The sequence below is a fragment of the Orycteropus afer genome, unplaced genomic scaffold, assembly GCF_000298275.1.
Source record: "Orycteropus afer afer isolate SDZICR_OR568_19922 unplaced genomic scaffold, OryAfe1.0 scaffold00366, whole genome shotgun sequence".
NCBI classification, from domain to species: Eukaryota; Metazoa; Chordata; class Mammalia; order Tubulidentata; family Orycteropodidae; genus Orycteropus; species Orycteropus afer.
The window spans coordinates 821,883-834,746 of record NW_006921953.1 but is presented as its reverse complement, the minus strand read 5'-3'; the positions used below and the strand labels follow the sequence as shown (position 1 = coordinate 834,746).

At 40.5% G+C, this 12,864-nt stretch overlaps 1 protein-coding gene across 1 annotated transcript in view; it reads left to right on the top strand.

The window, feature by feature from the left end:
* The window catches only part of UIMC1 (ubiquitin interaction motif containing 1), a 204,539-nt gene extending 191,952 nt beyond the window's left edge, over nt 1-12,587 (top strand). Inside the window, exons 10-14 of the mRNA XM_007952940.1 lie at nt 6,475-6,559; nt 9,146-9,317; nt 10,679-10,742; nt 11,797-11,839; nt 12,377-12,587. Coding sequence (XP_007951131.1) covers nt 6,475-6,559; nt 9,146-9,317; nt 10,679-10,742; nt 11,797-11,839; nt 12,377-12,587 — 575 coding nt within the window. The remainder of the gene's footprint in view (nt 1-6,474; nt 6,560-9,145; nt 9,318-10,678; nt 10,743-11,796; nt 11,840-12,376) is intronic.
* Nucleotides 12,588-12,864: the final 277 nt, after the last annotated feature.

Genomic DNA, 12,864 nt, shown 5'->3' with positions numbered 1-12,864 from the left:
AGCACTTGACTGCTAACCAGAAGGCTGGCGGTTCAAACCCACCAGCCACTCCTTGGAAGGAAGGTTGAGCAATCCTACTTTCGTAGTGATACTGCCTCGGAAACCCAAGGAGGGGTCGCTATGAGTCGGGGCCGACTCGACGGCATACAACAACAACAGGAGATTGGCTGGTACCCAAAGGACATGCTTCCCAGTTGCTGCTTATCAGTCAGAAAGACCCACCTGAGCCTCTGCATCCTACGGTTTTTAATCAGTTACTGGGCAGTCCCTGCCAGCCCTCCAGCCAATCCTGGTAAAGATCAGGCTTACATGTGTTGGCCAGGGGTGGGGTGTAGCCAATCCTGGTAAAGGTCAACTACCCGGCAGCACCTCCTTCCCCCTGCGCAGCCAATACGAGTAAAGGTGCATCATAAACCAATCAGTCCTTGTAAGCTATTTATGTGGATAGCAAATCAACCAATTCCTTACAAGCCACTTATATGGATAGAAATTGACCAATCCCTTAGCAGATATGGCCTGACTAATCATTTTAGGGAGAATTACAAACCTAGAGGCAGAAAGGCCACATAAAAGAAATCCATTGCACCACAACAAGTAATAATAGAATTAGCATATAGTTCCCAACCATCTGTCAAGTCTCTCTCAAGTTTTCTACCTGCCCACTCACTCACCGCTTACCACTTTTTCTCTTCCTATGCTTTACTCTCTTTTTCACAGGAGAAGGCAGTTAGAAAGAATATATGCTTCTTTCAAAGGCCTGTATTGTATTGCTAAAGTCTTTTTCTTTAAGCTTTGTGACCTTGGTCAGGTTATTTAATGTTTCTGAGCCTCCATTTCTTCAATTATAAAATGTAGATAAGATGTATGCTGTGCAGTGCTGCTGTAAGGATTGTTGTTTGTTGTGTTGTTAGGTGCCGTCAAGTCGGACCCAACTCATAGCAACCCCACCTTGGGTTTCCGAGGCAGTATCACTATGGAAGTGGATTGCCCCATCTTCCTTCTGAGGAGTGGCTGGTGGGTTTGAACTGCCAGCATTCTGGTTAGCAGTCAAGTGCCTTAGGCATTACGCTACCAGAGCTCCTCTGGCACAGAATGTTGTTGTTGTTATGTGCTGTTGAGTCGGACCCGACTCAGCGACCCCTCCTTGGGTTGCCGAGGCAGTAGTATCACGGTCCTCATAAAACAAAAACAAAGCCCCCATACACACCTTGAATCCATCAATATGATTTAATTTGGCAAATATTTATGAACATCTAATCTATGTTACAAGGAGCTCTGGTGGTATAGTGGTTAAGGCATTTGGCTGTTAACCAAAAGGTCAGTGGTTCAGACTCAGCAGCTGCTCTGCAGAAGAGAGATGAGGCAGTCTGCTTCTGTAATGATTTATAGCTTTAGAAAACCAGTGGGGGTCACTATGAGTCAGAATTGACGGGATGGCAGTGTGTAATCAATGCTACACTCTGCTGAGGATGCTGTTGAGGTTTAAAAACAAACAGGCAACAAAAAAAACTCAATCTCTGAATTCAGAAAGTTTCATGGTATAGCAGGGAGACTGACATATAAAAGAATGACAGTAGAAATGGAGAATGTGCAATAGAGGTATATATAAATTACTGGAAGCAATTAATTATTTTTCCAGTCCTATCTGGAGTGATTTCCAAGTATTTCTTTTGGAAAAACACTTGGTAGCCAAGATGGAGGATAAATAGAAAGGGAAAGGGGAGGCAAAAAAGGAAGGAAAAAAAAAAAAAACCCTTAAAGGATTCTGTAATCTGTGAGGTGCCAACCTTTTAAGAATTGATTTCTCCTACAGTATTTTATAGTTATAAAATCTCTGAGTTTGAAGGAACCTTAGAAAATAGTCTGTTCTAACTTATACCTAAAACCTCTCTATAATCTGGTCTTTTATTTCTTCCTCACCCTTTTAATTTTTAATTCCACAGTATAGAAAAGTATACAGTAAAAAATCCATCTCCATTCTATTCCAGTCCTTAGTCTTCTATCATCCTCCCCAGAGATAACCACTATTAGTCGTGTATATGATCTTGTTTTATGCTGCTTATCTAGCATGTTGTGTTACAGTCATTTGAGTGTGTATGTTGTCTTCCTTACTAAATTAAGCTCCTTAAGAGCAAGGACCTTGCCTCATATTTTCCTGTATCTCCCCAAATGAATTGCACATTGAGGAGTCTCATATATATATTTGCTTGATTGATTATTTCAAGGAGACTTGGACCAGGGAGAGGAGGACAGGCTTCACTGGGAACATACCACAGTTTACTGTTCTTGGCCATATCCTTCATTACCATTTTTTCCCTGGGAGTTGGATGAAGATGTAGAAAACATGCTTGTCATATATGCAGATGACATAGAGCTGGAAAAGAGAGCTAGTAACATCAGATGACAGAAGAATCGAGATTGTAAATGATCTCAACAACTGGAATGTTCATCTGAAAAGAACCAGAGACAAACATAAAATCCTGTGCTTAAGGGGGCAAATATCCAATAAGTTAGTTACTCAAGTATAGAATTAGGGAGAACTGTCTTGATAACAAAGCAGTGGTTAGGTGCTCGGCTGCTAACCAAAAGTCTATAGTTTGAACCCACCATCCGCTCTGTGGGAGAACGATGTGGCATTCTGTTCCCATAAACATTTACAATCTTTGAAACCTATGGGGTTGAGTCGATTCTGACTTACAGTGACCCCATGGGGCAGTTCTACTCTGTCCCATAGGATTGCTATAAGTCAGAATTGACTCACTGGCATTGAGTTTGGTTTGAGTCTTGTTAACAGTTCATTTGAAGATAATTTGGTAGAGGAGGGGGTGAATCCTAATTAACTTCAATCTCAATTTAAGCCAACAGTATGCCAGGATTGTCAATAAAGCAACCACAGCTTTGGCTCAATTAGTAGGATATGAGTCCAGATGAGGTAGTTTTTTTCTTAAAAACTGCTTGTTGATTATTCGGTTCAGTTGGGGCTGACAACACATTTTTTTTTTTTTTTTTCAGGTTTTTTGTGTGTGTGTGTGTGATTTGGGTGAAAGTTTGCAGAGCAAATTCACTTTCTGTATAGCAGTTCACATATACTTTGTCTCATGACATTGACTACAATTTACCACAGTACAACAGCTCCCCTCCCGCTTCCTCCCCATAGTTACCTCTTCCCTTTGTCCTTCCCTCCATGCACTCCTGCCCCCTGAGCTGTGTCCCTGTGCATACACAGCCCTTCTATTCTCCCATGATTGTTCTCTCCAAGGAGTGTATCTTGTTGTTGTTGTTATGTGCCGTTGAGTCGGCCCCGACTCATAGCGACCCCCCTTGGGTTTCCGAGGCAGTATCACTACGGAAGTAGGATTGCCCAGCCTTCCTTCCGAGGAGTGGCTGGTGGGTTTGAACCGCCAGCCGTCTGGTTAGCAGGCAAGTGTCTTAGCCACTATGCTACCAGAGCTCCCAGGAGTGTATCTACCTAATGTAAATGTTCAGCTCATATGCCTGTCTTTTGTTTGGCTGGAAGCCACAGGTATGGGTTCACTTCCAGTCCTGAAGGGCAGCTAGGGGCCATAGTCTCAGTGGTTCCATCAGGCTCTATCAGACCAGCAAACCTGGTTCCTCCCCCCCCCCCTTTTTTTCCCAAATGATTTTGAGTTTTGTTCCACATTGTTCTCCTACTGTATCCAGGATCTCCTACACAGACCCCCCTCTGAGTGGTTGACAGTGGTAGCCTTGGAAGCCCTATGAGGCATTTTCTACACTAACTGTAGGGTTGCTATGAGTCAAAATGGAATTGACTCATTGGCCTTTTTTTTTTTTCTTTTTGGTTTAAATGCTGATTGAGTTAGCTTGGAATAGAACAGGTTTTCCTAGGAGGAAGTAGATTCCCCTCAGTGAAAGTGAAACAGTATGATTACTTGTCAGTTTGCTTATAGGAGGTATTTCTTTATGAGTAGGATAGAAGAGTAAGCAAGCCACAGCCAGCCAAGGGCCAAATCTAACCTGACAACATGTTTTTATAAATGAGGTTTTATTGGAATACAGCCACACCCAGTTGTCTATAGATTGTCTATGGCTGCACTGAAGGAATTGGCAAAGAACAAGGCTCCAGGAATTGGTGGAATACCCATTGAGATGTTTTAACAAATGGATGCCCCACTGGAGGCACTTACTCAGTTACGTCAAGAGATTTGGAAGACAGCAGCTACCTGGCCAACTGACTGGAAGAAATCCATATTTGTACCCATTCCAAAGAAAGGGGATCCCACAGAATGTGGAAATTAATGAACAATATCATTAATATCTCACTCAAGTAAGATCTTCCTGAAGATAATTCAAAAACGGTTACAGCAGTATATTGACAGAGAACTTCCAGAGGTGCAAGCTGGATTCAGAAGAGGACATGGAACAAGGGATATCATAGCTGCTGTCAAATGGATCCTGACTCAAAGAATACCAGAAAGATGTTTACTTGTGTTTTATTGACTATGCAAAGGCATTTGATTGTGTAAATCATAACAAATTGTGGATGACATTGAGAAGAATGGGAATTCCAGAACATCTGATTGTACTCATGAGAAACCTGTACATTGACCAGTAGGCTGTTATTCGAACAGAACAAGGGAACACTGCATGGTTTAAAATCAAGAAAGGAGTGTGTCAGAGTTGTATCCTTTCCCCATACTTATTCCAATCTGTATGCTGAGCAAATAATCTGAGAAGGTGAACTATATAATGAAGAACATGGCATCAAGATTAGAGGAAGAATCATTAACAACTTGCGATACGCTGACAACACAACTTTGCTTGCTGAAAGTGAGGATGACTGAGGCACTTATTGATGAAGACTGAAGAATACAGTCTGCAATATGGATTACAACTCAATATAAAGAAAACAAAAATGCTCACAACTGGACCTAAAAGCAGCATCACAACATCATGATAAATGGAGAAAGGATTGAAGTTGTCAAAGACTTCATGTTGCTTGGTTCTACGATCGATGCCAGTGGAAGCAGCAGTCAGGACATTAGATGACATTTAGCACTGGGCAAGTTGGCTGCAAGGGACCTCTTCCAAGTGCTGAGGAACAAGGATGTCTCCTTGAGGACTAAGGTTTACGTGACACAAGCCATGATATTTCCAATCGCCTAGTATGCATGTGAGAGCTGGACAATGAATAAGCAAGACCGAAGAAGAATTGATGCTTTTGAGTTGTGGTGCTGGCAAAGAATGCTGAAGGTACCTTGGACTGCTAAAAGAACTAACAGATTTGTCCTGGAGGAAGTACGGCCGGAATACTCCTTGGAAGCAAGAATGGGCCAACTTTGTCTCACCTACTTTGGTCATGTTGTCAGAAGGAACCATTCTCTGGAGAAGGACGTCATGCTTGATAAGGTGGAGGGTCGATGAAAGAGGGGAAGACCCTCAACAAGATGGATTGACACGGGCTGCTACTATGGGCTCAAGTATAGCAAGGATCTTGGAGCTGGCACGCAACCGGACGGTGTTTCATTCTTCCGTGCATAGGGTCTCTATGACTCGATAGCACCATACAACAACAACATGGCTGCTTTCCTGCTACAAAGCAGAACTGACAGAGACCCACATGACCTGCCAAGCCTGAAGTATTTATTATCTAGCCCTTTATCTGACCTCTGGACTAGATAAATGCTTCTGTACACTGGTAACTTTTTTAAATAATCTGTAGTGGGGATTTCAAGTGTTAGAGGGAAGAAGGCAGGATTTGAAGTAAATCACATGATTTGAAGTGGTCCCAATTTTTCTTGTTATTGCAAGGAATGGAGATTGGGAAACATTTGATCAAATGTCTTCCAAGATCCTTTAAGAGTCTGTGTCTTATAAATAGATACCTTTTGGTGTGAGACAGAAAGAATATTTGTGTTTTATCTGGCCTAAAACCTTCTGTAATTACTAGAATTAGGAAGTAGCCCTAGTATTTTGGAAAGACTGGTTATGTTATTAACCTTTCAACCTACAGCTTCCTCACTTGTTAGTGGAGCACTTTGTAAGATTATGTTAACCTTTCAACCTACACTTTCCTCACTTGTAAATGGAGCACCTTGTAAGATTATGTAAACATTAGAGCTCATGAGGCACTCAGATGTAGCTATCATTACTATATTTATAGGTACCTCATTGAAGTATGCATCACACAGACAGAATTTTGGTGGAAAAGTATAAATCCTTCCCTTGAGTCCTTCATGTTGTAGTGTAATACGTAAAAACTTTATTTAGTGTGGACTGGATCTATAGATCTCTTAGTTTAAGAAAATAAGAGCAAAGGGACATATCTTGTGGCTGGGAGTATCAGTATAAACATTATATGTTATTCTTTATATATACGGTGCACTTCTTCAGTGGAGTAAGATTTTAAACTTTGCTTCTTCTTATGCATTTTGTCTTACATTCAAAGTCTACTGCCAGCTAACAGTTTTCCTTTTTCTGTTATTATTGTTGCAGTATTGACTCGGAGACAAAAAGAGGCCCAGAGCAAGAGCAAGAGTGACAGTGGGATGGCTGCCCAGAATTCTCTAGACATTGACAAGTAAGTAGGTATGCTGCATTCATAGGGCTCTTCGTTTCACTACAGTTGTTTGGACGGACAAAGAGACCAATTCCTATCTTAACTCTGTGTTTCTTTGGCCTGCCAATCACTTCATTGCTTAGATGCCTGAATTTGTTTTTCTTAATCCCAGTTCATGTCAGTAGCCTCTATATCCCTTCTCAGTACTTTAAAAAAAAAAAAAAAAAAGACTACCACCCACTCCACTTCCACATTGTTGTTAGGTTTCTGTTTTCTTTGAGTTTGCATTGGTGTTTGCTGCTTTGGGGAAGCTGTGAGCTATTTTGCTTTGTAATGGTAGTTGCATTAGAAAAGGTTATGCAGAATAGAAGATACAGAAGACTTTCTTGAGTTGTGGATTGCAACTTGACTAAGAAAGCACATTTTAAGAGAGAGATCAGGTGTATGTGATGCCTCCCAGAAGTAAAGACATTATCAGCAATACAGTAGAGCAATTAATCACTAGGCAGAAACTTTTATCGTTGAAACACAAATCTTAGAGCCTAAGTTTCAGGGCTGCCTTCCCTAATCCAGTTGAGCAGAGCTGGTCACTTTCCCCTTGGGAGTCCTACTATAATGTGGACATTCCTCTAACACTGGATTCATCATACCATATTGCAGTAAATATTTTTTTTGGGGGGGGGGTACATTTCTGCTTCCCTGGCTAGCTTGTGAGTTATTTAAAGGCAGATACTTTTCTTCATTCGTGTTTGTATCTCCAGCATCTACTAAAATGTGTCCAAGACAGCAATAACAATGATAGTTGTTAGCTGAGTGTCTAATATTATATGTGAGTCACTGTACTAGGTGCTAAATGTTTTATTTATCTGTTGTTGTTGTTGTTGTTGTTATTTGCCGTCGAGTTGGCCCCGACTCATAGCGACCCCTCCTTGGGTTTCCGAGGCAGTATCACTACAGAAGTAGGATTGCCCAACCTTCCTTCCGAGGAGTGGCTGGTGGGTTTGAACCACCAGCCTTCTGGTTAGCAGTCAAGTGCCTTAGCCACTATGCTACCAGAGCTCCCTTTATTTATCTATAACTCTCAAAATAGTAATTACTCTTTATTTTATTTAAATAAATTAAAAAACTGAAGAGAAATTACAAGTAACTGGTTACTTACAATCATGTGGCCAGAATGGTCAAAGCCTACCTGATTCCAAAACATTTACTCTTTCCACAGAACTGCTGCCTCGTGTAATAGGGGATTAATAATTTTTTTTTTTTTTTTTTGCATTAATTGATAAACCTTGAAAAGTACACTAGTCTAGCCGTTCTCTTAAAACCTAGTTTTACTTGCATTCTTCCAAATAGGCATTTGAGAGACTTATTTCTCCTTAATAAAGACCTTCAGAGAAATTCTTCCTTAGAGCTAATCCAAATCTCTCTTGTAGTTACTGACTAGTAGTAATGGCCAGAAAGAAGTCTAGGATGTCAGACTTTGGAAAGTTTGTTGTTGTTGTTTTAAGCTTCTTAAAACTAAGATGATCTTATGATGAGTCAGATAGACCTTATGATGAATCAGATAGACCTTTGTTTTGATAATTATTAGTTATATGACCTTGGGGTTTGATAATTATTAGTTATATGACCTTCCTAATATGGCTGAGAGAGCTCTGGTGGCGTAGTGCCTAAGGCATTTGACTGCTAACCAGAAGACTGGCGGTTCAAACCCACCAGCCTCTCCTTGGAAGAAAGGTTGGGTAGTCTACTTCTGTAGTGATACTGCCTCAGAAACCAAAGGAGGGGTTGCTATGAGTCGGCTCCAACTCGACAGCAATAAGTTTTTTTTTTTAATGTGGCTGAAGAAGTAATTGAGAAATTATGTTTAAAGGGCCTTATGCTGGTTCTCAGCACAGAGAAAATGTTTAATAAATGTTCATTTTCTTCCTATCTCCTAAGAATTGTTTTAATTTGATGCCCAAATATGCCTTACCTCATGGACACAATTACTTTCCTTTCCCAAAACTCTACTTCCTGATAGCTACTGGACTGGTATAAAAAGATAAAAATAACTATGTATATGAAATTATGCAAGAGCCACTGGCAAAACCACATGGTTTTCATAATTTCATAGTTGATGTTGCTGGTTGTAGAATAAAGAAGTCAGCATATAGACAGACTTGATTTACTAATGAGACAAGTTCTTCCACCCTGGTAAAAATGCCATCTTGATTTAATGCTCTTGGTGCTCCCTTTTCTGTCGAAATTTTAACTTCCCTTTGAAAAAACTATTACACTTAATTTCCGAAGAGTTTGACAGAATATTTTATGTCTGAAGAGCAATCAGCATTGTTTGAGATAGTTAGAAGAGCTGATTTCATTACCATCCCACTGCTGCAACAGCAGGGTACAGAGAAACAGCCAGGGAAAACCGCTAATCACTCAGTCCTTTGATTGGCATAGAGTTAGTTTTATTGGCAATCCCGCTGAGCATATCTGCATTGGTTGACATGTCTCCACCACAGAATAACTTTGAAACATAAAAACACGATTTGAGACATATCTAGGAGCCCAGAAGCAAAACCAAATCTTAAAACTGCTTTTTCTCCCTTTCTTCTAATTGGCTAGGAATGAGAAGTGTTATCTCTGTAAATCCCTCATCCCACTCAGAGAGTATCAGTGTCATGTGGACTCCTGTCTCCAGCTTGCCAGGGGTAACCAAGAAGATGAGCCTTCAGGGAGTGATAGTGTATGCCCAATTGTGGAGGGGAAGCGGCAGCAACGGCTAAGGAGCACCAAGGTATGTGAAGAGTGTTATTAGGGAAGGCTGCCTAAGCCTCCTGATCATTTCTGCTCAGTGTAAAGAGGCCACACTTCTGCTCTGCCTTTCCCCTGTCTTTCTTTTGTTTCTTCCTTCTTCATTCTTTCCCTTCCTTCCTTGCTTCCATCCTCCCTCTTCTTCTGTTTATCTTGAAACAACATTTGTGCCTTTAAAAATTGTTCAATTTTGCTTTTACTTTAAAAAGTAATATATGCTCATTGTAGAAAAGTTGGAGAGTTCAAAAAAAGTATAAATAATCAAAGAAGATCAGCACCTATAATCTAATTATTCAGAGAACAATTTTTAGTATTTTGACCTGCTTCCTTCCAGTCTTTTTTCTGTGCATTTTTAATGTAATAGAACAGTTTTTATCCTGGATTTAAGAAAAAACAACAACATAGTAACATAAACACCTTCCTGGATTTATTTTTAAAACTATTTAAAAACACATTACTGTTAATGTTTGTGTCACACAAATGATCTTTCTTATTTTTGAACATTTAGGTTCTTTCTATTTTTTCTGTTTTATAGTACTGTGTTTTAAAGATTAATCAGTCTTTGTCTTTTTTACTGATTATTTCTCTAGAATACATTTTCTGAAATGGAACTACTAGGGTAATAGGTATAAACATTTTAAAGTCTCCTGAAACATACTGTTAAATTGCTTTCCAGAAAGAATATCCAGTTCATAATTCATACTAGCAGGAGCATGTGCAAGATCAGCTTTGTTGAACTCTATATGTACCAAGCCTTAAGAAGCCGTGGGATCTGACCCATGGTCACTGAGGAAACGCATGTGCTTTCTGGGCTTAGAGATCAAAGATGGAGCAGCACCTCCACATTATAGGCTTGCTAACATAGCAGAGCATACTAAGATGGGGAAACTATTATCTGTCCTGGCAGAAGAAAGGGACCTCTTTTGAATAGGTGGTTGTTTGGAGTTGGGGCTCATAGGTAAATGCTTATACCATAGAGCCAGTTTGTTCTCCTGGCATCACTGCCTATAGAAGCTACCTAGAAGGTCTTGATTTTGAGTTTTAATCTCCCAAATCTATCACAGGTCAAAAGCTGCTGTCCTTTGACATCATGTTGGTGGACTTACTTTGGCTCAACTCTGGTATCCAATCTTGGATAATATTCTTGGCAGGGAAATGGCTTTTATTCATCACTACTTTTTTTTACTTGTATACTCCCATTATTAGAAAGCAAAAGGATTTCCTAGAGCTGTGTTCCCCACACCTCTTCTCTCCTGGAGACAGGTGTGATCTGGGCCAGAGAAGTTGTATTTTAGACTCTCTCTGCCATATAGTAACCCTTTCATCTGTTTTTCTCTGTCACAGGAAAAAGGTCAGAATAAAGGCCAACTCCTCAGTCTCTTGGAGCAGTCTGAACACCAGTCTGCAGGTGAGGACCCCAGGACTGGTTTTCTGGCTTCTGTTTCAGCCTTCCTATGAAGATAGCCACTGTCAACTCCCTGGCTATCTGTTGGGGTTATGTGGGTACACATTTGATCCTGCCAACCAGCCTTTGAGACCTGGTCTCAGTTATCTCTCCCCAAGGAAGATGATGGGAGTGGGGGCACCCTGTCTTATTCATCAGCTGTTTCATTTCAGGCTTTATGAATTAGGATCACCTGTTGAACTGGGGAAAAACATATGCAAATCACGAGGTGCATAATTAATATGCTATCTTCAGCTTAGTCCCAACCTGTGCTCCTGAGGGTTTATAGGAAGTAACTCTTTGTGCCCATTATTTTGGGAGTAATAGAGTGGATTGGTTAAGAACATTGCCAGATCTGTGCTTGAATTCTGGCTCTGCTGCTTACCATGTTCTTTGGCCTTGCATAAATGACTTAACTTCTCTGAAGTTATTTGGCCTCTTCTGCAACTAGAGTTAATGACACCAGTGCTATAGAGTTCAAGGATTATATTCAGTAGAGCTCCAATCATAGAACCTGGCCTGAGTAGGTAAATGTTAGCTGCTATTATTACTGTTGATGTTATTAGTTGCTATTGTTAAAATTTACCAGAGGCAGATGGAAAAGGAACTTTCATTTAAGCCTGGTGAGATTTGCTTGCCATCTAGTTCTGATAGTTCATTGCCACCAAGCAAATCTGTTAAGCCTTCTGACGACTATAAAAAGGCAGGCTCTCCGAGCCTCACATCCTGCTATCTCTAGATAAGCAGGTTGTGAATCTCCGCAGGTGGCACATTCCCCTTGTTCCTTAGGTCCAGATTTGAAGTAGATTTATTTGTGGTGATTAATTCAAAAGTGTCCACCTCAGTACATTGCATGGCAGCTGAGCCTGTTTGATGCTCGTGTTCACATTCCATTGGTCTGGAGATTGGGGATCTGAAGAAAACCTATACCTAGAACACAGGAAGTACATGGTCATTTGGAAGTGGTATGATTACCAACAAAACTATCAACATTATTACTTTTTCTCTTCTATCACAGATGCTGAGATAAAGACCATGTCTTCAAAAACAGAAGCCTACAGGTGAATTGAAATGTACATTGAAGGGCAGCTGTCAGCATTTCTGAAGAGTATAGGCCTGGTCCTGTGTTCTGGGTGTAATGTGATATTTAAACTGTTGAAGTAGAAATCACTGTGGAACTGTGACTTCTCTCTGGATAGCTCTCTGACCCCCATGTCTGTGTTAAGAATTGGATGAATAGCTCTGTTCACATATGGTGTTAAAACAAGCAGAGCAAAAGCTGTGTCTCTATTTTCCTTTCTATCTCCTTGTCTCTACCTAACCCCAGTCTTCTGAACTGGATATCAGACAGCTTGGGAATTTGGATTTGAATCCTCATTCTTTCACTGTCTAACTAACTGCCTGGCTTTTGGTACATGATTTAACCCCTTTATCCCCAATGTCTTTTTCTGTGAAAGGGAAATGATAGTACTTACCTAGTTGGATTGTTACAGAGATGACAAGAATTAATCTATGTGAAAGGCCTGGTCTAGTGCATGGCACATGCTTGGTGCTTATTAGTAGGTATATATTGAATCAGAATTTTCTTTTCTTCCCAGGGTTCCCTCACCAGAGATGGAAGAGGCAAGCTGCAGCAGAGAGATGCAGAGTTCCCTTGCACATATTGACATAAATGATTCTCCCATCAAGTCTTTTGTTTCCATTTCAGAAGCCACTGATTGCTTAGTAGACTTCAAAAAGCAATTTACTGTCCGACCAGGTAGCCGGGCACGGACTAAAGCAGGCAGGGGAAGAAGGAGAAAATCTTAAATGTCTATGATCAGGAGGTCAGAAAACCCATTAGCAATAGTGGTAAACTATGTTCTTTTAGCTACAGTGGCCTCCAGTCATTGTTGAACAAGTTTGGGCTCTGCAGCTTTTACCACCAGCCCTCAACTCAGTATCCTGGTTTTTATGGTTTCTATGATCTATACAGACAACTGTGCATAGTATTCTGTTTTATAGCAGTTCATTTGAATTCACTTACAGTTGAAAGAAAGTTTAAATATATTTATCTATGTTTATATGAAACCTTATGTCAATAAGT